We start from the raw sequence: 25,972 nt of genomic DNA on the forward strand, positions 1-25,972 counted from the left end.
GTTTGCTTCATGCAGTTGTCCTGTCACATATTGCCATCAGTATTCTCTGCCGCTGCCCTCCAGCAGACCCTGGATGCTCCTCATGCATTGTGATGACAGTTTGCTTCTATCCTCTGACACTCTTAAATCCAGAAGCTTCTGTGTCCCAGCTGCTGGTATTAATGCTGGTCCCTCTTGTCATAATGGTGGGGTTAAAGCTAGTGTCAGGAGAGTGCACAGAAGTACAGGGCAAGAGGGTTGGAGGAGGAAGTTGCCAGTGCTAGTTGCTTGCAGCATCTGTCATCTGGACTCATATCATGTTGCTTTTTCAATTTTTTAAGGTTAAATGTGACCCACAACTTATCTATATTCCAAGTCCAAGATTGTTCATTTGTACTATTTTGTGTTTATTGGAAAACTGTGAGAACCCTCTCTTGTGAATAAAGAGGGTGGCCTGAACTTGGCATTTCTGCAGGGCCAAGCACAAAGGGGGTATTTACCAGATATTTGTCTGATTGAATTATTAAACTGTATTTTCTCTGTCAGAGAAGTCTCTGCAAATATGTCTTTGCAAAAAAATTAAAAATCTAAATAAGAGATTGACTGTCAGGATGAATCAGTTTTTAATTTTATTCAATGATGACCTCTGACATTTCCAAACAGTTTCCAGGGTGGGCCCCATGTTAAAGCTGTGTGCTTGGGAAAAAAAACTGTCTTCATTTTGAGTTCATTTAAATCTGATATATATTTTGTTGCTTTCTTTGGGAAGTCATTAAATATAACTTCCTGTATTCTATCCCTGATCAATTAAGTATTTTCTTCCTTGTATGTCACACTCTCATCCCCTTGTAATTTTATTGACAGCTTAGTACAAACTTTGAGAATATGCATTTGGAACCAGATTCTGTAGCATTAGATCCTGGTTCTTCCCCTCTCACTTGTCACGTTACCTTTCTCGTTTCCCTACTTTTAAATGTTATTATCAAGAAATAATGAATACATGTAACTAATACATCTAAATCTCTCTAAATCTCTTAGAACATATCTAAGTGGTTGCTATTACTCTGCCTAAGAACATTTCATGTTTCCACTGCCTGTTTTTGTATGGTCCACAAGCTAGGAATGGTTTTGACATTTTTAGGTGGTTGCAAATAATAAAGAATAGAATTATTTCATGACACATGGATATTATATGAGATTTAAATTTCAGAGTCGACAAATAAGGTTTTATTGGAATATAGTCATCATTATGATTGGCTCATTTGTTTCTGTATTGTCTAGGCTGCTTTCATATGACAATAGGATTGAGTAGTTTTGATAGAGACCACCTGGCCAGCAATGCCTAAACTAGGCATTCTCTGGATCTTTACAACAGAAATTTTCCAACCTCACCTTATAGGGCACAGAGCACTGAATAATTGTATGTGCAGGTGTTACTGTCTTGGGTGATAAGTGGAACTTGCTCTTTGGCAGAGTCTGGTTCTTTCCATCTGTATATGGGACATTCCTAAGTTGTATTTGTCAGGAATACATAATATTTTGCAGTGACTGGCCATGTGTGTGGTGAGTTTGGGTATGTGTTTTCTGTGTAAGCTTTGAACCACGGTTTTGGGTTCGTAGGAACCCAGGTACCTTTTTTTTACTTTGTCCAGTGAGGAGATTCACAGGCTGTGTTTTCCTCTCCTTGGCTATCCTGCAGGTGCAGTCCTTTTGAGGATTCTCAGTAGGAATATATACTGATAACACCATCACTGGCATGGAGTTAGAGAGTGTTGGAGAAAGGGACATAGCACAAAACACGTTTTTTTCCTGATTGCCATCAACATTCATCTGAAATTTGGAAACAAAATAAAGAAATTGTGTTGCTGTTACTGTAGGGTTTTGTTTGTTTAATGTTTTTAAAGAAAGTAAGGGCACTGGTTATACTGTGTGAATGATTGACTTCTAGAAGGACAGGACCCTGCCTGGGTCATGTTTGTTTCAACAGAATGCTCCGAGGGAGCCTTTCTTAAGGTTTGTTGCTCAGTAAACTAAGAACTAGACAAGCGAGAGAGGAAAAGAGCGTCTCATCTAGAGAAATTGATGCTACTTCTTAAGGCCTCCTACTTTGCCGTCCAACAAACAGTGGAACTTAGGGAAGAATCTAGTGAGTTTGCTGTTGAATTATGGCTTGTCTCATGGTACAGACCTATGGCACAGTGTGGTGTGCTCCAGTATTATCATGTTCATGGTTTTGGAATGGGCTATATCTCTCCAGGTCAGCATATTAGTGAATTTGGGACTTAAAAGATCTTCCTCTTTGAATTGACACTAATGTGTACTCCAGCTCAGAATCGCTTTTACATTCTTGCCTGGGATGAAGTGCTTATTTGCTTTTTTCATCCCTTCAGATATTGTTGAAATTTTATGGCACATTTATGGCAGTAGAAACACTGAAGTTATACTCCTAAAATGAATGATAATATCAAACATTTATTGAACATCTGTCATTTTAGTTCTTAACAGATGAGCAAATAGATGTGGAAGGGCCAAGTAACTTGCCCAAAGTTACATGGCTCATGGCCATTCATAATTATTTGTTTTTTTTTTTTAAAGATTATATTTATTCATTCATGAGAGACATAGAGAGAGGCAGAGACATAGGCGGAGGGAGAAGCAGGCGGGGAGCTTGATGTGGGACTCGATCCCAGGACCCTGGGATCACGCCCTGAGCCGAAGGCAGATGCTCAACCACTGAGCCACCTAGTTGCCCATAATTATTTGTTGAATGGACTAATATTTATATTTATATTATGTTGGTTTATGTTTTTTTATTTGTTTGAAAATGGATAGTGGACTTGAGAAGACATTATTTAGCAACACTTGTTATCAGTAATTTTTAAGATCCTTTTTATGCCTAGATATATCCCTCTTTGCTTCTCGCATGAGCTTTATCTATATTCTTGTCTTTTCACTCTCAGAGCAGAGTTATTCATCTGTCCCTGAAAGGGAATCTGATTATTTGGTGGTTAGTTCTCTAAAGTATATTCGGGTGGTTTAGAGAGAAGTAGAGGTAGTAGATGATGAGGGCCATTTCTTCCCTTTGCTTTTACTGATGGCAGGTAGGAAGTCTCAATGTACAAAGAGCTCTTCCTTGCTCTGCCTCCTGAAGTATCACCTTCAGACCCTTAGGCCCCACCTCCCACATCATGCAAATCAGTTTTTATTATGATTGATGGACATAATCCATGTGTCCCTGACACCGTCACTGCTCAGCAGAATGGCAGGTGGGACTAGAAAAGCAGCTTTGTTTCAGACACAAATAAGTCATAGTTTATTTTTTGACTGATTCTGTGGTGAAAACTTTACCCTACTTCTCCTCATGTAGAGCATGTGAACTATCGAAAAGCCATGCTAGTCATCATTAGTTGACAATACTTTATACTGAATTAAAAATGTAAAAAATCAGGAGAAGAGAAAGAATGGAAAAGACTGAGTTTTAGGAAACCTCAGAATGGCTCCCTTCACCATCCTCCATTTCAAGCATGAGCTTGTGGGGAAGGGCCAGAGGGAGAGGGAGAAAATTTTCTCTCAAGCAGATTCCCCTGAACTTGGAGCCTGACAATAGCTCCATCTCAGGATTCCATGGCCCTGAGATCATGATCTGAACCAAGAATCAGAAGCTTAAACAATTGAGCCACCCAGGTGCCCCTATGTTTTTTTAAAGTGAAAAGTGAAGACGATGAAATAGTTGTCAGTTATAAAATATCTTTATAATTGACAGAACTAGAACTATTAATCTCTGTGGAGATTTCATATTAAAGAGGAATAATTTGATAGTGATGTCACATTTATTACATTGTGCTTTATAGTTGTCTAGACATTTTCACATAATTTTATTTATTGGATTTTTAGCCTGTGATTTAGAGGAAGGTTAAGCAGTTGATTTAGGTTTACCAGTTTAATTCCAGTTAATGATCAAACTGGAATCAAAACTGAGGCTTCCTGATTTTCTGTGTAGTAATCATCCTTTTGCATACAGCCATCATATTACATAGGATCTGCCTGTCAGTGGCTATGATTTTCTGGCATCAGACACTAGGATCTGTTGGTCAGTGTAAATTGATGCTATTTATCAATCGGGGGATGAGAGTTTAGGAATTCTATAAGCTTTGCGATTCAAAATACTGGACTGGTACCTCACTTTAGACACAGAGCCTAATATGTCATAATTGTTTAGAATTTATAGCTAGAAGTATAGGTGTAGCACCAGAGAGCTGAAATTGTGGACAAAATAACCTGTTCCCGTAATGGAAATGCCACAAGACGCCATCATACTGTGAATGCAAAGTGTAGTAATGGAATGAGAGAATCTGCACACTTTTCATTGGCCTCTGCACCCGGGTGCTATATGCTCATTTACATTTTCAGTGCATCTTTTTATCATTCTTTCTCAGGAATATACACCATAGTCAAGGCATATGGACATTAACTATAGGTTTATTTACTCCTTTTGTAAGAAATAATGCAATTTATATAAGGAATAATGCAATTTATAGCATTCAGCTTAAAGTATTCGTGTTGGATTTCAGAGTTTCTCTGTATTACATTTCTTTCCATATAAGGCAAAGCTGAATAGTTGCTGCCCATCCAGACTTTTAATTGGAAAAAAACCCAAAACCACTCATTTATTTGCCACATATGTATGGAATTTCTGCTGCTGAAGAAACTGATAATTTACTTTTTCTTTTATAGAGTGGAAAACCACCCATCAATGATATGTTCACAGACCTCAAAGATGGAAGGAAGCTCCTGGATCTTCTGGAAGGCCTCACAGGAACATCACTGGTGAGAGGAGTCTTCTTTGAGAACCAGGCTAATGGAGTGTCTTCTCATCATTACTGATACTTGAAGATTCTCTGGGGGGTACTTACAATGTAAAGGCCCAAATGGGAACATTTTTAAAAAAGGTGTTTCAATGAGTCTTTGATAGTGTAATATTGAAGCTTTTATAGAGGCCTCTATTTTTTATCAAAGGTAAAACTATTTATTATACTTATTGCTCTCAGAAAGCACAGGAGAGAATTACAGAGAAGAATAGATATGGAAAATGGGCATATGGTTTTGATATGAGTTAGATATGTTGATATATGATATCATATATGATATGATATTAGTTGATAGCACATTAGAAAATAATTTTTTGTTTTCTTAGATGTTGTAGAAAACATATTCAAATGTTATTTATTCATTTTTAAAAATTTTTATTTATTTATTTGACAGAGAGCATGCACACATTCACACAAGTTGGGGGAGAGGCAGAGGGAGAGGGAGAAGCAGGCTCCTCTTGGAGCAGGGAGCCAGACATGGGGCTCATCCTGGTACCCTGAGATCATGACCTGAGCTAAAGACAGCTGCTTAACTGACTGAGCCACTCAGGCACCCCTAAAATGTTATTTAATAAACTCTTGGAGAGTTGTTAAAAGCTATGACATTTATTTTTATTGAGTTTTTCAGTATTCTCTTTGTTTTTATTTTTTTCATCAAACCCAACTCTATTACTTTACATGCAGGTGCTTTGTACTCACACAGAAATAACTCCACTAATGTAGAGGATGCATTTTATGGGTACAAACTTTTTTTTTTAAAGATTTTATTTATTTATTCATAGAGACAGAGAGAGAGAGAGGCAGAGAAAGAAGCAGGCATCATACAGAGAGACTGACGTGGGACTCGATCCAGGGTCTCCAGGATCACACCCTGGGCTGCAGATGGTGCTAAACCGCTGCGCCACCTTGGCTGCCCACAAACTTTAATACTAGAGGTAGAACTACTATAAAAGGTATAAAGAAATTCACTCCTGAAGATGAATTCCTTTCTTGCCGAAGTGTGAGGTGTTATAGTCTGCATTTTGCCTTCCAGATGGTGGGGAGGTACCTGTTGGAGAGGCTGATCCCTCTCTCAGATAAGATTCCCTGGCCAGTGAGGCAGAAAGGAACCTCCCAGATCACCTTGCCCCAGATGGCTCTTCCTGCCTTCCCAGTGGGCTTTTGTAATGCTACCTGGAATCTGGGATAGTGCCTCTGAATCCTCCCTGCCATCTCAGGATGTTAGTGGGATAATTTGCATTCTGTCAACATTAGCTTCCCTGGTGGCCCAAGAAACCAGCCAGAGCTCTTGGCAGAGAGGGGCTCTGCACGCCGAGCTGTTCTGTGTACATCTCAGGGTCTGTATTTGTTGGCAACGTGGAGAGTTCTGTCTCATTTGATTTCATGTTTTGTTTTCTAGCCAAAGGAACGTGGTTCCACAAGGGTACATGCTTTAAATAATGTCAACAGAGTGCTGCAGGTTTTGCATCAGAATAATGTAAGTGTGCATTGTGACTTTGGGGGCCTTTGGTGCGATCAGTATTATTTATTGTCAAACCAGCCACCTGCTCTGTGCATTGTCATCAACTGAGTTTTGGAAACATTTTTCTTATAAGTATTGAGCCTTTTCTGTAAGTGGAGGAATAGTCCTCCTTTTTCTGATTACTTTATTGATCTATTGTATAAATAATACATTTCTGAGATTTAGGTTTACCTGATTCTCTAAAGTGAAATTTCTTTTATTGACTTATATTGCTGTCCAAAGGTGCCAAAACAAAATCTTCACTTCTATGGCAAAATTGTCTTATGAGTTTATTTTTTCATTTTTTTATTTTAATAGGTGGATTTAGTGAATATAGGAGGAACTGACATTGTAGATGGAAATCACAAACTGACTTTGGGATTACTTTGGAGCATCATTTTGCACTGGCAGGTGGGGAAATTTTCAATTACTTCTTAATAGAAATTGAAAATGTATCATTTGTGTGTTAGTTTCTTAGGGTTGCCATCACAAGGTACCACAACCCATGTGTCTTCAACAACAGAAATTAATTTTCTCACAGTTTTTGAGGCTAGAAATCTGAGATCAGTGTGTTAGCAAGGTTGGTTTCTTTTGAGGCTTCCCTCCTTGGTTTGTGGATCAGTTACTTGATCTATAATGGTTAATTAATGGAATATTCCTTATTTAAGGACATGATAGCAGCAACTGTTTTAAGTTCTAGACAGCATGGTTTCTTTGAACAGGTAAAAGATGTCATGAAAGATGTCATGTCAGACCTGCAGCAGACAAACAGTGAGAAGATCCTACTGAGCTGGGTGCGCCAGTCTACTAGGCCGTACAGCCAGGTCAACGTCCTCAACTTCACCACCAGCTGGACAGATGGACTGGCCTTTAATGCTGTGCTGCACCGACATAAGTGAGATATGATCCTACTTAGATGTGGGCCTTACAAATTTGTATCTCCTCTCTGTCTCTCCCTTACTACCCTGACTAAAGCCCCCTCCCCACTACCACCACTCTTCTCTCTGAACACCCTTAAACATTAAGAAAAGAAACATTATGGAAGAAAATATCCACTGAGTCATTATTTCCATAGGACTTAAATGCCACAGTGCAGTGTCCACAGTTTCTCCTACATATTTATACGTTTAAAAAATGTAAAATAATTCACATGTTCAGTCCCACTATTCAGCATGAACCAGTAATATATACAATGAATTGTGTTAAGTTTTCATTCTCATACTGAAGGGAAACTAGAGATTCAGTGCAATCTCAGTTAAATAAAGACAATTGATTTTTTTTTGTGTGTGTGTGTGAAACACGTAATTATTCAAAAGACTAGAGGCCCAAGAAGAGCCAGGACATTCCTGAAGAAGAACCAGATTGAAGTACCTTCTGAACAGATGTAAAATTATTTATGAAGCTATATTTATTAAGACTATATATGTAGTACTAAAAATAAATACAATATAATAATGGTCTGAGTCATGTGAAATTGCCAACATTTTACCGTTTTGACAATAAGAATGGCAGTTGCATATAGATCAGCCTAACAGAGTAAAGAACTCAGAAATAACTCCATCCTGATATACCCCTGAGCTGATGTTGCAGATGAGCAGATGAATAGATAGTATGGGACAACTGGTTACTCATATGTGAATAAGTAAATTGTATCCTTACCTCACTATACCCAAAAGTAAATTCTAGATGCATCAAGATTTAAATGTGAAAGGCAAAATTTATTATATGTAAATTATTTATTGTTTCAAGTTCTATTTCCTAGAGGCTTTTTTGCTGATATATAAAAAATGCAATTGACAAAAAAAAAAAAATGCAATTGACTTTTCTATGTCTTAGATCTAGATACTTTTTAAATTTTTCCAAATTTTCCAAAAATGTTTCTGTAAGGGTTTTTTTGTAGATTATCTATGAATCATAATAGTTTCTTCTGTCCTTTTTTCTTCTCTTCCCCACTCATTTATGCTTAGTCCTTCAATACAATATTGATTTGAATTAGTGATAGTGAGCTGAATGTTTTGTTTTACATAATGGAGCGGTTTCATTGTTTACCCCAAGACTGCTATTTGCTGTAGCTTTTTTCATACACTTTTTATCTACTAAAGAATTCCCACTCCCAAGTATCTTCTACTTTTCCCTTATCAGTTTAAGAGGATTGGCCTCTCTTCCTAGCTGGTTTAGAGATGTTATTGAAGAACTTGAATTTTAGCCAAAACTTTTCCCTATTACTTAATTGGTTTAGCAAGTATATGTGGAGTGCTTTCTATATGCTGGATACAGAGCACACAGCAGAGAACAAAACAAGCAAAAATCCCAGTCCTCCTGGAATTTCCATTCAAATAGAAGGAGGAAGACAATTAAAAAAAAGATAATGTAGGTGATATAGCATATAGAAATGGTAAACATGCTGAAGAAAAATATATTAGGTAAGAGTGCAGGAGGTACCTGGCATGTTGGAAGTCAGTGGGTGCAGTGGAATGAGTAAGAGGAATATGGAGATTAAGTAGAGGAGGAACTGAGTGTGGGAGTAGGGCAGGCAAAGCCCAGAAATTAAGTGGTCTAAGATGCAAGAACAGATAGAGTTCAAAGAAAATGATCAACTTTTGGGTAAGTCAGAGCAACAATAATATCCAGTTTGCTGAATTAAAAGAACATCAAGATAAAAAGGAAATACTATATAATAGTAGTATGGTGGGGGATGATTGGTGAGAAGTTCTCTCAGGGCTTTGTTGTAGGAATATCATGTAAGCAGATCAGAGCTGGATTTTCTTTTCTGCTAATCTTGGTCTTTCAGTTGGATAATTTAGTCCATTAGCATTGATTGGAATAATTGATGTATTTAGGTTCATTTTGTACCTCTTGTTTCAAGCTTCTCATTTCTTTCAACTTTTCTGTATCCTTTTTCTTTGTTGTCTTATATGGATAGGTTCTTCTTTTTTTTTTTTTCTATTTGGGAATAATTTAGGCCATATTTAATCTTTCTGTGGTTACTTCATAAATTTTATCTTATTTTATTTTTTTTACTTCATAAATTTTAATAGGTGTACCAAACCAACACAAGAAACTTAGAATGTTTTACCTATTGTTTTCATATTGTAAATTACTTTAAAAAATATATTTAACAAGTTTTTAAGATATAAAAGATAAAAATTTCTTTGTTTAAACTTACAAGTAAAAGTAAAATAACCTAAAACTGAAATGTATTAAATTATAACAATGACTACTTTTGTTCACATATTTCATTTTCATTCAGTTTTATTTGCGTTATAATTTCAGACCTGATCTCTTCAGCTGGGATAGAGTTGTCAAAATGTCCCCAATTGAGAGACTTGAACATGCCTTCAGCAAAGCTCAAACTTATTTGGGAATTGAAAAGCTGTTAGATCCTGAAGGTACTGTTCAGTGTTTAATTTATTTTTCTTTTTTCTTTTTTTAAGATTTTATTTATTTATTCATGAGAGAGAGAGAGAGAGAGAGAGAAAGAGAGAGGCAGAGACACAGGCAGAGTGAGAAGCAGGCTCCATGCAGGGAGCCCAACGTGGGACTTGATCCCTGGTCTCCAGGATCATGCCCTGGGCTGAAGGCAGGCGCTAAACCGCTTAGCCACCCGGGCTGCCCCAGTGTTTAATTTCAACCTTGATTTTGCTGTGCAATTTTGAATACTTGGAAAATAGTTTTTTTTTTTTTCCTTTTTAGAAAAAATAATGAGGATTGTGGAGTGTTTTTTCTTTTGGATTATGGTGCAAGACATTTTATTGCAGACCAGCTATTAGTACTATTGTACTTAATTTGTAGGATAGTTTGGGAGGAAATTGAATTACATCATTGGAAAATAGTTACTTGATATAAGCATAAGATTTAAAGGTTTAGGAAAACATAATTATTAGAGAAACAGTTCAATCTTGGGTTATTTAATTAAAATGCATTTTTATCTGATCTTCTTGCATACGATGTGAAAACTTTAGTTACAGATGTTACAGAGTTGAATTCTAGACTTATTTTCATTTATTTATGAGAGACACAGAGACGCAGAGAGAGAGGCAGAGACACAGGCAGAGGGAGAAGCAGGCTCCACGCAGGGAGGCCGTCCTGGGACTCCATCCCAGGTCTCCCGGATCACGCCCTGGACTGACGGTGGCGCTAAACCGCTGAGCCACCCAGGCTGCCCTAGACTTATTTTCATATTATAAATGATGTCCGTGTCATCTTAAATGGTAGCTAATCTGAACATTTTGGGGAAGCTTTTAGGGAAGATTTTTAAGAAATGGGCTACTGAACGAAATAAATAATCTTTGCCTTTGTCCCTTTTATTATTATTTGAAATAGAAATTTACTGAGCTCTGGTATTGGAAAGATTATATGCTGGTATTATTTATGGGTATTGAGGGTAGTTCTTTTATAGCTAATATTGAGCAATTCACCTATTTTGGACATCTAATTTAAGCTGTTTCTTCTTTCCTTCCACTTTTAGATGTTGCCGTTCAACTTCCTGACAAGAAATCCATAATTATGTATTTAACATCTTTGTTTGAGGTGCTTCCTCAGCAAGTCACTCTAGATGCCATCCGTGAAGTAGAGACACTCCCACGGAAATATAAGAAAGAATGTGAAGAAGGAGAGATTAGTATACAGGTACAGGTCGATTTTTATTAAAAAAGTTTGACTTACTATATTTGTTTTCTCTTAGGTATTAGATAAAAACACTGTCAGAGGATTCTCTTCTTGACTGAGAACATCTTGGGTTCTCAGCTTACATAGGCATAAGAAATTCTGTTTATCAGCACACTGTCATTTATCACATGCATATAATGGAAAACTGTAGCTCAACTGATTTTATTGAGAAGGAACATACATTATTTCACATAGTAAGGCTGGAGTTAGAGTCCAGGACTATGAGCATGCTGCTGCATGATAGGCTTAAGAACCTAAATTAAAAAAAAAAAAAAAAAAAAAAGAAAAGAACCTAAATTTTCCCATCATCTGTTCATTTTATCTTTGTTGTCATGTGCCGAAGAAGATGGTTTTCCTACATTAGCCTAGTTTTGTTCTAACTGCTGATCTTCCTTTTTCTTTTTTTTTTTTTTTTTGCCACTGGGAAAAAAAAAGATTTTTATCATTATTCTCACAAAGACTATCAAAATACAAGCTTTATTTCCTCTTATATTTAAGAGGAGTAATTGACAATTGGCTGCTAGGCAAGTTTTCGATTAAAGGCTTCTAGTAGTTTTATTCATCAGAATATATTTGGGAGGAGATATAAAGTCATGAATTTTTCTTCCTGAAATATTGTGTTTTGAATCAATCTGTATTTTCTTACTCTGTTTTAGTCTAACTAGTTCTCTCAATTCATATAATAAGAGAATCTTAACAGTTGAATGAGACCTTAAAAAGTCATTCGGAAAAAAAAAAAATGTCATTCGGTCCAACAGTGTAGCAACCTAGCAACTAAGGGATACACATGGATTTCAAAATGATAAGAAATACATTTTAGAAAGGAAAGGCAGAAAGCATGGGCTTGGAAGCTCAAAATTTATTCCTGTTACTGTTTGTTTTGAGTTGCTTACTTACCTTTTCAACCACAGCGTTAGCTAAAAAATCTGGATAAAGCCACCTACTTTTAAAGGTAAATCAAGGGGATCCCTGGGTGGCGCAGCGGTTTAGCGCCTGCCTTTGGCCCAGGGCGCGATCCTGGAGACCCGGGATCGAATCCCACATCGGGCTCCCGGTGCATGGAGCCTGCTTCTCCCTCTGCCTGTGTCTCTGCCTCTCTCTCTCTCTCTCTCTCTGTGACTATCATAAATAAATAAAAATTAAAAAAAAAAAAAAAAAAATAAAGGTAAATCAAGGCACCTAACAGTGATATTGATAGACACTCAATAGGCAGCAGCTATCATCATTGTAACTTTTCCTTCTAAATTTGTTTTGGCATTGCTATTTATTCTCATTGAACAAGTTCTTTTTAAAAAAATGTTAGTTAATTCTCATATAATGACATTGGTTTGAATTGACATAGCACTTATTTTTCATATTCCAAGGCTCAGAGAACTTACTTATTATTTCAGATATTCTTTGGGTAGTAGGTGCCAATCCTTTTATGTTCTCCATTTAAAAAAATAGCATATTGAAAAAGAAAAAGAAAATAACTTATTGAAGGAAAGAGGGCAAGAGATGGCAGATTATTTTTTTTATTTTTATCTAAAAGATTTTATTTATTTATTCATGAGAGACACAGGGAGAGAGGCAGAGACATAGGGGGAGAAGCAGGCTCCCTGTGGGGAGCCTGATGCAGGACTTGATCCCAGGATTCCGGGATCACTACCTGAGCCCAAAGGCAGATGCTCAACCACTGAGCCGCTCAGGTGTCCTGATATGGGCCAGATTCTGAACCCAGGACTCTTCAGTAGTTTTGAAAAGTCCAGTGATATTGAGGAAAAGCCCCAATGTTTTATAATTGACTGAAAAAAATGCTGAGAAGCATTTGTCTTGAGTAGCATAGCTATTATCCTTTATTAATGATGTACCCTGCTGCTAAGTGACTCAGATAATCTTCTAAGGTTGCCTTTTGGTTTTAAAATCATTTCGTTATGGGATCAGGGTTCCTTTTGTTAGAAAGATAGTATATTTTACTTTGTACAATTAAGGCCATTCTTAAAAAGGAAGGAAATTTCATTTGCCTTTTAGGATATGTAGATAAAATAATCATTTCTGTTTGGTGCTCAGGATTACATGAGAAGAATTGCAGAAGCCATTTGCTGTTTGATTAAGAGCAAGTATATTAACATTAACCTCTTCATTTTCATAGTTTCATTAATGCTGTAGAGGCTGAATTAGGTTAATTCAAAAAATAAAATGTGACCAAGTTTTAATCATCTACTCTTTGATAGAGTTTGCCACCCACTACTTCCCAGTGATCACTGATAGCCAGCCTTCTTCTCTCTGGCTCTTCCTACAAACATATGCTGTAGAGCATTAGGTGGTCAGCAAATATTTCCTGCGTTTCTCTGTAGATGAAAATTTCAGTTGAAAGTCTCATCTGGTGTTTGAATTAATACCCTCTGAACATTTGCAGCTAAATGTCACCTTCCATCTTACCTCTAATGAATCCTAGTGCCTATCTAAGTGACTGTTGGCTGGTCACTGACTGTCCTTGTTCTCAGATGTCCTCATTGTAGTCTAGAAGTTTGGTACTAAATGATCCAGGGTTATTTTATCTCCATAGACCCTACCTCATTTTTCCTTTCTCTGTCTTTGGCACCATCTGTGTCTTAATTATCCAGTGTTTTGTCTGTCTGCTCCTTGATTGATTTTTTTAACTCCTGTATATGGATTACCAGGTCTGTTTGACTCTTCCACCAAAATGTTTTTGGTGTATGTTTTCTTTCTGTTCCAGCCTTCATGCTAATTAAAGGCTTCATCTTTTTCTTTTCGTTTACAAGACCCAGACTACCTCTGCAGTTCATCTCAGGCCACTGCACTGTAGTCATGGTGGACATTGTCTCTCCTTCCCCAAGACTTTGTTCATGTGGGTTTCTGTCTATGAAATGTTCCTCCACCTACTATTTACGTGGCAAGCTTTCCTGTCTTTTCTATTTCAATGGGGCTTTTTCAGAGAAGTCTTCCCTGAAATCCAACCCCCATACACACAACACATATACACACATGCACACACACTATTTCTTGCTGTCACAGTATTTTGGTAAACTCTGTTAAGAATTTTAAACTATTTCTTGAGCGCATTGGGAAAACAACAAAAGATTTTAAGCAGGGAAGTCTTTTGATGTGATTATGTTTTCCAAAGATGCTTCTGCTCCTCTGTGACAAATGGATGGAGATGGGAATGTGGGTAACAGTGGTTAGCAGGCAGTTGAGCTCTGATAACAGACATTGGTTTTTGTGGAGATGGAAGGTTCTGGATGGATTTGAGGTAGATTTTGAAGGTAAGGATTGCTTGTACATTAAATATGGGAGGTGAAAGAAAGAGAAACCAAGGCAGGCTCCCTAGTTTGTAGCTGGAGGAATTAAGTGCCCTTCCAAGGGGGATGAAGGAGACTCCTGAGGCAAAGTATACAGAAAAGAAAAAGGGGCCCGGAACTTAATTTTGAGGAGATGTATTACTTAGAGGTTGACAAATACTATTTAACCAGGAGGAAAGCCAATGTGGTGTTACTGATGCAGGGAAAAGAGACCCTGAAGACCGTAGGGAGTAGTTAGCCATGTGGGAGAAACATAGGGTGATCAGATCTCTGGGAATAGTTCTGGCTTATGTGGGTAGTCTAGCACCATTATTACCAAAAATGTTCTTGTTTGTTGGTTAATTACATGGTCACTCTAAAGATGATGCTAGAAAAATTAATTTTTCAATGGGAAGGTTATTGGTGACATTGGCCAAAGCCTTTCAGGTGAGTAATGAGGACCAAAACCAAACTGGAGTAAAAGAAAATGTTATCAAAACATAGGTGCAAAATATATGAGGATTTCATATATTGTTCTGTATACATTTTGCATGTGTGAAACAAGTACAAATTGTGGATGAGAGGTAATAAAGTGGAGGCAGGCTGCACACAAATTTTAAAGAAGTTTTGTTCTGAATAGGAACCGATGAGTGAGAGAGAGAGAGTTGGTTTGGTTATAAGATTCTAAGGTATATGAGAAAATACTGCTTTGCTTAGAAAGAGCTTGAGATAATTTTATTGAATGGGTCCTCAAAAAAAAGGCCAGTAAGTAAAGTCAAGGGCTGTTGGCTTCGAAATACAAAGTGCATACACCCACCTGAATGTGTGGCTGTGTTTCAGTGTCTAAAATGCAATGCTAAATGCTATTTAGTAAAACTGGGGGTCAAAGCAGAGTCCCAGTCTCTATTTTTCTTTAAATTATATCCATCCTTCAAAGTCTGACATGTTCCAGACTCACTATATAACTTTCCTGTTATAGCCCTTAGTGAACTCAAATAGCATCCCTTGTTGGATCCATGGAATGTATCACTTTGCTAATAGCCATTTTATTTTTGTTCAGAAGTGATTCAACTACGTTAGAATTTCCTTGAGTACAGAATCCATGAGTGCATTCTACTTTTGTACTCTTTGCCTTCCTGGCACTCTTAATAAATGCTTCCTGCTGAGCTCATGGCATTGCTTGCCCAGCTTCTGAGAACTGGATGAATGCCCGAGTCATGGTAGTACCTCCCTTACTGTTCTCCATACAGTGTGTCTTTGTTGAACACCTTCTCATTTTCACGATGCTTGTGGATGTTTCTTGGGTTGGTTTTTCCAGAGCTCAGCGCCAGAGGAGGAGCATGAGTGTCCCGGAGCTGAAACCCCCAGCACTGTCACTGAAGTTGACACGGATCTGGACAGCTATCAGATAGCACTGGAGGAAGTGCTGACCTGGTTGCTTTCTGCCGAGGACACTTTCCAGGAGCAGGATGACATTTCTGATGATGTAGAAGAAGTCAAAGAGCAGTTTACTACCCATGAAGTAAATAATCTGTAGCTGATGAACAGGATATATCCACCATGGTGTCTGTACCTTAATCAGGGGAGCTACCCTGATGTTTGTTGTTTACTGACTTCTCTGCAGAAAGATCATGCCATATTTTAGGACTTGTGATATTTAAATAGTGCTTTGTTATAAAATTGGTGTGGGTGATTAACTGTGCCTTGGAATTATATTTCAGATTTTAATCTTATCATGACTTATATATACTCTGTGGAGCCACTGACAAAAATTAATTTCTAGTACTGCTTGTTTCTGAAGTTATAGTTATATTGTTATAGTTAAAGCACAGCATGGCTAATGAATAAACCAAATCTTTAGATTTTGAGTGCTCCCTAGAAAGTGATTGTTTTTATTTATTGCACAATAAGCAAACGTCATATCCAGTATTCCTATATAATCTTATATAATGAAAATTTCCTGTTATTTTGAGGAAATATGCATATCATAGTATAACAATTTGATTATATGTGGAGATTTCCTATGATTAAGTAGTTTTTTGTGTCGGTATATTAACAGGTTTTATTTGCTCTTTTGATTTGAAAATAATAGAAAATGGTAATATTTCTTAAGCAGTTCCTCTTGGGTGACCATGGTGTTTTATTTATTCTATTTTTTCATAATCCCATGTTCACAATCAGTAACATAATCAATCAGCCTTTATTTAAAAATAGCTGGTATTATCAGATATCACACTGTCCCCTTAGATCTGTTCCCCTTTTTACTCAGGCCAGCTGCTTATTTCCTACATTCAGAGCTTAAACAATTGGATCAAAGTCGATTTTATTTCTGCTCTACATGGCTCCTTTTTTCTGCAGCACTGCTATTAGGCATTAACAATTTATTAAGATTTTTTTCTTCAGTGAGCAGCTCACAAATCATAATGATGTACCTTTCTAGGCTTTTATGATGGAGCTGACAGCGCACCAGAGCAGTGTGGGCAGTGTCCTGCAGGCAGGAAACCAGCTGATAACGCAAGGAACTCTGTCAGATGAAGAGGAATTTGAAATTCAGGAACAAATGACCCTGCTAAATGCTAGATGGGAGGCACTCAGGGTGGATAGTATGAACAGACAGTCCCGGTGAGTGGAAGCAAAGAAATCGACGCGTTATTCTGTCCACTGACTTGCCTACTGTAGCTTTAGTGAAAACCTGAGTGTCTGTGAAGACAAGATCATTTCAGAACTTGCCTTGTAAAATCTGCCCGTTCTTTTGGTAACATTGTTTGGATTTTGTGTGATCTTTGTTTCCCCTGTGATATGTTAGCCGAATGAGAAAGGTAAAGGTTGGAATACAGAAATTAGCAAAAAAAGGAGAAAACGTGTCATCTGGACAGTTGTCTCTTCCCAGTATTAAAATGGGAATCGGCTAACCATGTACTCAATATGAAGACAGGGCTGTGTAGTATTTATCTACAACCCCATCTTGTAACACTTTTTAGAGCAGCCTCCCCCCCACCCCCGTGGTTCATTTTATTTCATGGATTGTATATTAAGGAGCAAGCTGTATTCCGTTGCCATTTCCACCTATTTAATAAGCAGGAATTCCGGATTGAAGAAACAATGATTCTGATATGAATAGAGGGGACTGTTATTTGCATCCTTTGACTGCATTTAATTGACTCCATTTAGGAAGAAAGTAAAAGTTTTTTCTTGTTTCTCTATTTAAAGACTAAATGGTACTTCAAATGGTTAGACAAAACTGCATTCCCCTGCCCCATTTCTTTGGTGCCTGGAGCATGTGTTTGCTTTTGCAAAGGGAAAGAGGAGTGGGGCTGATGTGTGTTTGTCTCTGGACAGGCTGCATGATGTGTTGATGGAACTACAAAAGAAGCAGTTGCAACAGCTCTCTGCCTGGTTAACACTCACAGAAGAACGCATTCAGAAGATGGAAACCTGCCCCCTGGATGATGATTTAAAATCCCTACAAAAGCTACTAGAAGATCATAAAGTAAATCTGGCTCATATTTCTTTATACTGTATCAGATATAAAAAGGCAGCACTTAGCCTTCTCAGGGGCTGATGGCTTCTATCATTAGTGCAGAGATGGGACACTTTGTTCAGTGTTCTATTCAGTGTCTGATAGGGTGGAGTCGGTGGGGGTGTGACTTTCTTAAGTCATGGATGAAAGTTCAGGTAAAATGTTATAGAGGTATGTGTAGTTTTCTTATGAAAGTACTTAGCATTCATAAAGCTCTCAAGGGTTTTCGTTTTGGACCTGTAAGTGGTTAAGGACCCTAGTCTGTTGACATTAATGCAGGGTGTGGGGAAAGAGGCAAACCCTTAGATTTGTCTGTACCTAATCCTTTAATGAAAGCTGTGCTTTAGGAGCACATCTGATTCTGTGATGTAGTAGGGCATCAAGCATTAGATGATAAATCGAAATTTGGTAGGCAACTTAATTTGGTCACAAACTTAGAAGAAAACTTTTCATAGTCAAGGAAAGGCAGAGTGAAATAGCATCTCAGCAAATTATTTGATGAGTTATATTTTTCAGTGGAGTATCAAGATAACTGATTAGATAACTGATAAAACTTCAGAGATAGATTAAGCACAACTCAAGAGGCATTTGCCAACACTGTTGATAGCATTTAAATAGATCACCTATATACAGACATCTTATGGCTTATTGTGCTCTTCCTACAGAAAAGGGGAGAATGGAAGGTCCATATATCCTGAATTGCTTTCCTGGGTAGCTAATCTGAACAGCTTCTGACTTTCCAGTAGCATTCTCCTTACCTCTCTCACCTTACATTTTGCTTCACTTAAATGATCTGACTCTGTATAAGTTTTTTTTTTTTTTTTTTGTCTTACAAATTCTACATACTTATCTTAATTTCTAATATATTTACTCAAGTGATGGCTTGGCTATTCCACTTTTTTTGTTGTTTTTTTTTTTTTGTTTTTTTTTTGTTAGAACTTGTAATAAGAGTGATGGAATGCTGTTTATGATCTGTTATGGCACTGCATTTTCAACCTGCTTTGGTTCATAATGAAATGTAAAGATGTATCAGGGCCTTGTTTCATTAGTAGAACACTTAGGGTAATGATCAGAAATTTAAACACGATGCCTCATTAATTGTCCTTAATTACTATTGACAGCTGAGTGGATTTTAAATAGGTAAATGTGAAGAGAGTAGAAATTACCATGTACCTTAATTTTTTTTTTTTTTTTTTTTTTTATCCAGCGTTTGCAAAATGATCTTGAGGCGGAACAGGTGAAGGTAAATTCACTAACACACATGGTGGTGATTGTTGATGAAAACAGTGGTGAGAGTGCCACTGCTGTTCTGGAAGATCAGTTACAGGTATGGAACCTGGAGATGGGATGTTCGCAAGGACCTGTGGTCTGAAACCTTGAGATGGCACTTCTGTTCTTCAGCTCCTGTCTCACTGGTCATTTTGGGGAGTACGCTAACCTTTAGTTTGTACTTCCCAGTGGGGGTCTGCCAGCCTGTGGGTTTACAGGAATACCTCGGTATCTTTCTTTTCTTGCTGCCTTTGGGGTGGATGGGCAGGGCTGCTTGTGGTCACCACCTTCCTCATGCAAAATGGAAACAAGATCAGGAAGGATAAGAACTTATTTCAACGGGTGCCCTGCAGACAGACTTCTTGCCCAGAATTGCTTGAAGACTTCGTTAGGATGTAGATTCCTGGGCTCCACACAGACCTAAATCACTGGAAGTGGGGCCAGGGGGTCTGCACCTCTGGGTGTATTGAAGTTTGAGGATTTCAGCTGTGTAGGACTGAATATCCCTGATTCTTTGTAAAACTATTTGTACAATAATTTTGGGAACCCCAACAAATTGCTGCTTTTTGCACAAAGTCATTAGTGTATAAATCTTTTTTTTTAAGATTTTATTTATATATTCATGAGAGACACAGAGAGAGAGAGAGGCAGAGACATAGGCATAGGCAGAGGGAGAAGCAAGCTCCCTGTGAAGAGCCTGATGTGAGACTCAATCCTGGGACCCCAGGATCACTCCCTGAGCCGAAGGCAAAGGATAAACCACTGAGCCACCCAGGCATCCCTAAGCCTTTAATAAGAGATTTATTGGCATTTTATTTGAACAGTATTTGGATTACCTGAAATGATTACCAAATGATTTTCAGTCACTTTCAGACTATAATCTTACATGAAATTTTTTCTTTTGTAACATTTAGAGTTGGCCACTGGTTGGGAGACTTTTTGGTGTGGTAGTACTTAGTTATTACAGTAACCTGAGAGCTAGGCATTCATGTCTTGCCTGTTTAGTAGTGGGGAGACTGAAATTCAGAAAGGTCACATGATGCCACTGAGCTTTAAGCAGGCAATGAATTTTTATGGCAAGACCAGAGACCTGTCTTTTGGCTCTAACTTCGCTACTCTTCGTATTCTACAAAGCTCACTCTGGTGTTAAATATTGAAATAGTACAATATGAATTAAATGATTTTTTGAACATATAAATAATACAGAAATTAAATATAACATAATGGTAATCATTATTTATAAAATGGTAATAAAATAATTTGTTGGGAAAGTCATCATGAATAATGATTTTTAAACAACGAAATTTATTTATTTAGCATTGCTAACACCTCTAAGACTCTGTTCTTGATTTTTGCATAACATGAATAGAACAAATCAAGCATTTTAAAAAATCTTATAGAAACTCAAAACAATTTTTATAAGGTTAAATTTTTTTTTCGTAATTTTGCTGTTACATATGAAAATTTTCATGGCATGTAAAAGGTGGTTAATTGATGCAATGAATTTTTGAAAAGATCATGACAGCCTGAAAAATTTGAAGCACAAAAAGTAGATAAGTATGCTCTGTTTTGAAGGTATGTGGAAAAATGTCAACTTCCATATAAAAACTACTGATACGGAAAGAGCAAGGATTGAGAGTCAAAAGTTAAAGAGCAGAGTTCTAGTTGTACCACTTTCTTGCTATGTAATAAGGAACAGTTAAATTCTATTGGAAATCAGTTTTTCTCATCTATAAATTTATAGGATTTGTCTGTATTATTTTAAAGCAATTTTTATTAACAATATTCATAAATTTCTACTGTATTGTAAAGAGCTACAGATGTCATGAATTTCTTTAAGGATCATTATTTTTTATGGTTCTGTTGACCAAGGATGGTTTCTTCCCTTCCTAGAAACTTGGTGAACGCTGGACAGCAGTGTGCCGTTGGACAGAGGAACGTTGGAGTAGGCTACAAGAAATTAATATATTGTGGCAGGAATTATTAGAAGAACAGGTATGAAGCTGTCATCCGTAATGGGCAAGACAGATGGTGAAAAGTAACCTCTCTTTAATTATGGCATTATGATAAACTTGTTTATTTTCCTTTAAAAATAAAATATACAAGTAATGTTTATTATTTTCAAAATCAGATTTCTGTGCATTTTATAACTGATTAAGTAGCTTATTTATAGAAATCATATTATATGGCTTTATTGTAGTAACACTTGATTTGATGTGTTCATTATTTAGAATTTAGAATGTATTTAGACATTCTACTTTCATGATGATGATTTTTTATTGTATTTGTGTTGGGTGTTGTGTTTGAACTTGTCAACCTAGTAGTGCCTATCACGTTTAGCTCAGTAAAAAATGCATAATGCATAAATGAATCCATTCAATGCTTTGTGAATTTTAAATCACAATTTTTCTTGATTTTTAACCAGAGTAACTACTGAAATTAATAAGAAAATATTATTTAGCAACACTATTAATTTAATACTGGGCCAATACTGTATTTTTTTTTAATAAGGATTACTATAGCAAATGAACTTTTGGCACAAAGCTGCCAATTTAAGTTTTCAGTGGGATTGGTGGCCCTTTGCCCATCTTCCATCCTTCCAGAAGAGCAACAATCAAAACAGAATACAAATAAGCAAAACTTTTCTCCCAAAATGTCAAACATTTGTGGTTTTAGAAAATAAGCAGATACTTTATTCCCACATTTCAGTGTCCATTTAGATTCTTTTAAATGCATTTTATTTCTATCCACAAAAAGCAACTATATTCTTTTCAAGGGATAAAAACAAGTGTATGATGTTTTGTGGTTTACTAAATATGGTGGCAGAGAGAACATCTTAAAGAGTAGGTTGCAAAATTTGTCCCAGTATAAATTGTTAATCACTACCTCCTGCCCCCAACCTTTGGCCAGAATTTTCTTATTAAGGATCCTTTGATGAATCTTATTCTAACTTCTGAAATATTTACATTTCACTTCATAAATGTTTACATTTACTTGGACCCTTTTATTCAAAGAGTCATAGAGAATAATTAAATTTTCCTTCAGTAATGACAATGGGAGACATTGATTGCTAGAGAAAACCATTGTGTTATTCTTCTACCAAGGAAAATAATTTTAAATTTGAAAATACTTTGAATTTTTCAATTAAAAATATTTTAAAACTAGGGATTGACTAGTATTTTAGCCATTTGTATTACTTTAGATTTAAAACTAACCTTTGAATGGCTTTCTACTAGTGTTAGGGATGGAAGAAGCTTGTTTAGATGTAGAATTGGAAAAAAAAAAAGATGCAGAGTTGGAGCCAACATTGGCACTTAATACAGAGATAATTTGCTTTTGCATGGAAGGAGACCAAAGAAAATGGAATCTGAACTAAAAAAGTCTTTCAAGGACTATCTTTCACTTGGTTGCAGAGGCTTTAAGTTAGTTAGAAATGGGCTCTGGGGGATGCCCTGGTGGCTCAGTGGTTAGGCACGTTTGCCTTTGGCCCAGGGCGTGATCCTGGGGTCCTGGTATCAAGGCCCACATTGGGCTCCCTGCATGGAGCCTGCTACTTCCTCTGCCTGTATCTCTGCCTCTGTCTCTCTCTGTGTCTCTCATGGATAAATAAATAAAATCTTAAGAAAAAAATAGAAATGGGCTCTGAGAATTAGTTCCAACCTTATGCAAGATAGACTGATTTTAAGTGTGGCACGCAGGATATCCCATAAAAGATTCCAACCTACTTTTCCAACTTTAATTTTCCCTCCTTCCTTCCATGTACCTAGGTTCAAACCCTGAATTCCCACTTTGTGACCCATTCCTAGATTGTCAATGCTATGAGATTAGTGCTGTTTCTTTTTTTCACTGTTCTATTCCCAGTGCACAGCACATCACAGATTCCTTGTGGTTTGTGGTATTGTTTGGTTCTCGTGTTTTTGAAAGAGTGTATTTCATTTGTTTTATAGCCTCTCTGCTTTTAAGGTGTGATATCTGCTATGGAATGTCTTTTTACCAGTTTTTTAATTTTAAATTTTATTTTTGAGTTCTCTTCTTCCTCAAGGAACATGAAATCATCTGTAAACTACCTCTCTCTCCCCCACTATCCTGAAACTGGAAGTCATCTCATCTTCTTTAGAATTGCTGTAACATTTAATGTGTGTGTATGTGTGTGTGTGTGTGTGTGTGTGTTTGTATGTATTTAATTACCAGATTAAAATATAATGCAGACACCATTATATAATACTATATTTTATATTATATAATACATATTTTTATATATTATAAATACAAAATAAGCTATTATATACATGTTTTGCGATATTTGTACTTTCTTTTGCCACAGTTATTTCTGTACATATTTTATCAGCTTCACTCTATTGAGGACAGGATCTGTATTTGCTATTTAATTTCTTAATCTTCATTTTTTTGGCATAATATACAGGAAAGGAATAGTGGTTAAATAAAATGATAAATAAAACAGCTGGAGAAAGAATTGATTCCACTGCTAACACAGACCCAAGATTTTTCCCTCCAACTATATAGAAAAGAGCTTTTGCAGCAGATATTATATTTTGGGAAGAATTATCCCAAGTAGCCATATGGTTTTCCATACCTCTTTCATGTTTATCTTTGTACATTGTTAAACATCTTCTGCATGTTGATCAGTGAGGTTTAAATATCTTTATGTTGATTTTGGACTATCCTTAAACTTTATCTTCTCATCACAATTGCTGGTGAATCTGGAACATTAGTGTGGTTTTCCTGAATGATTCTATGGAAAAACCATTGGCTTTAGGATGTGAGTCTTTGATCTGATTCTCTCATTAACTAGCCAAGTGATCTTGGATATATAATGGCTTATCTCTCTGTACTCCCTAAAATGAGGGTCTGGGACAGGACGATTTCCAAGCTACCTTCTGCCTCGAGAGAGTTATGATGTATGATTCTTTTGGAGATTTGGACAGTTGTTGAACTTAGCTTTTTAGATCCACCTACCTCCCTGAGAATAAGGTTTAATTACCCAGGTCTGGGGCTAGTGTCAGGATGATCTGTTGCAAATCTGAGAAGAATAATATATTCAAGAAAGATGTATTTCTAGGCCATTCATGCCTCGACCTTGGTTATTTTAAGTCCTTCCTACCCTAGGTAAGAGTGAGGCCTCAACTGGCATAAAAGTTAGAGATTTGGGGACTTGATTGAATTGAATTACCAATGATTCTCCAAATATATTTCTTTCTAACTTTTGTTATTACTTGTAGTGCTTGTTGAAAGCTTGGCTAACTGAAAAAGAAGAGGCTTTAAATAAAGTCCAGACGAGCAACTTCAAAGACCAAAAGGAACTAAGTATCAGCATCCGACGATTGGCTGTAAGTGGTGTCAGTGTCAGCATCTGTCTTGACAGCCTGTGATATTCTAATGTGTTATATCATTAGTTAATGCAGTTTGGTGAATACAGATTATGACCCATTACCCAACACTAGAATTCTGCCCAGTAATGATCTAGAACCGGGACTCTTCTGTTTTAGTGTTAGTGAACTGCATGGCCAATACATTTTACTATAAAATGTATGTTTACATTTCCTGACTGAGGAGCAGGAATATAGAGAGAGTCCTTTTAAGAGGGAATCATCTAATAAATATTTGAAATCCTAGATTTTGAAGGAAGACATGGAAATGAAACGTCAGGCATTGGATCAGCTAAGTGAGATTGGCCAGGATGTGGGTCAATTAGTTGATAATCCCAAGGCATCTAAGAAGATCAACAGTGACTCAGAGGAACTAACTCAGAGATGGGATTCTTTGGTTCAGAGACTAGAAGATTCCTCTAACCAGGTACTTTTTGCTTTGGATTGTATGTTGTACCATGAAGTAGAAATTAAATATTCAGGTTAGTTTTAGTTTTTATGAAATAAAAGAATAGTAGGTAAACTGCAAAGTAAAGAGAAGGTTTCTTGCACCTCTCTTACCATAGTATTGAAAATTGACATATAAAAAATCTTTACTGTTCTGCAGTAAATTTTAATAGATCTTCAACACACTCCTTAATATCCAGTAATTTAACTCTTAGTAAACTGATGACACTTAGACATGAATCCATTAAATCATCTTTAAATCATAAATAATCATATTAATTTAAAAAATATATTAGTGAATTGATTGAAAGTACAACTTTGGTTTGTACGTGGATGTTCATAGCAGTATCATTTATAATAGTGCAAAAGTGAAGCCGCCCAAATGTCCCATAGATGGATGGATAAACAAATATGGTATATTCATGCAATGGAATATTATTTGGCAGTTAAAAAGCATGAAGTACTGACACATGTTGCAATGTGAATGAATCTGGAAAATGTTACATTAACCACAAGAAGCCATGCACAAGATTAAAAGCACTGTAACTCTTTCTATACAAAATGTCCCAAGTAGGCATATCCGTAGAGATAGTAAGTAGATTAGAAGTCACCAGAGCCTGGTGGGGGAGAGTGGATGGAGTGGTGGACTATTAATAGGTATGGAGTTTCTTTTGAGGAAATGATAAAACTGTTCTGTGGTGAGAATGTATGGATGGTTGCACAACTCTGAAAAAAATGATAACTACTGAACTGTGTATTTTCAAAGGGAGAATGACATGGCATGTGAATTATATCTCAATAAAGCTGTGACAAAACCTTAAAACATCTGGCTGATTTATATACTTCAGGTGACTCAGGCTGTGGCAAAGCTGGGGATGTCCCAAATTCCTCAGAAAGATCTTCTGGAGACTGTTCGCATAAGAGAACAAGTAACTACAAAAAGGTCTAAGCAAGAACTGCCTCCTCCTCCTCCCCCAAAGAAGAGACAGATTCCTGTGGATATTGAAGCTAAGAAAAAGTGAGAACAGATAGAGGAATTTTCTAAATATTGT

General features: G+C 36.7%; 1 protein-coding gene across 10 annotated transcripts in view; it reads left to right on the forward strand.

Annotated features, from left to right (window-relative positions):
- UTRN (utrophin) overlaps window positions 1-25,972 on the forward strand; it is a 497,949-nt gene that overhangs the window by 116,305 nt on the left and 355,672 nt on the right. For all 10 annotated transcript variants that reach the window (XM_072826596.1, XM_072826601.1, XM_072826576.1 and 7 more), the window contains 14 exons: window positions 4,714-4,806; window positions 6,247-6,324; window positions 6,667-6,759; window positions 7,071-7,243; window positions 9,622-9,737; window positions 10,817-10,977; window positions 15,616-15,819; window positions 16,738-16,919; window positions 17,637-17,787; window positions 19,025-19,144; window positions 20,980-21,081; window positions 24,327-24,434; window positions 24,721-24,900; window positions 25,769-25,938. In XM_072826596.1, the coding sequence (XP_072682697.1) occupies window positions 4,714-4,806; window positions 6,247-6,324; window positions 6,667-6,759; window positions 7,071-7,243; window positions 9,622-9,737; window positions 10,817-10,977; window positions 15,616-15,819; window positions 16,738-16,919; window positions 17,637-17,787; window positions 19,025-19,144; window positions 20,980-21,081; window positions 24,327-24,434; window positions 24,721-24,900; window positions 25,769-25,938 (1,931 nt within the window). The remainder of the gene's footprint in view (window positions 1-4,713; window positions 4,807-6,246; window positions 6,325-6,666; window positions 6,760-7,070; window positions 7,244-9,621; window positions 9,738-10,816; window positions 10,978-15,615; window positions 15,820-16,737; window positions 16,920-17,636; window positions 17,788-19,024; window positions 19,145-20,979; window positions 21,082-24,326; window positions 24,435-24,720; window positions 24,901-25,768; window positions 25,939-25,972) is intronic.

The sequence above is a fragment of the Canis lupus genome, chromosome 1 (genome assembly GCF_048164855.1).
Source record: "Canis lupus baileyi chromosome 1, mCanLup2.hap1, whole genome shotgun sequence".
In the NCBI taxonomy this organism is placed as follows: Eukaryota; Metazoa; Chordata; class Mammalia; order Carnivora; family Canidae; genus Canis; species Canis lupus.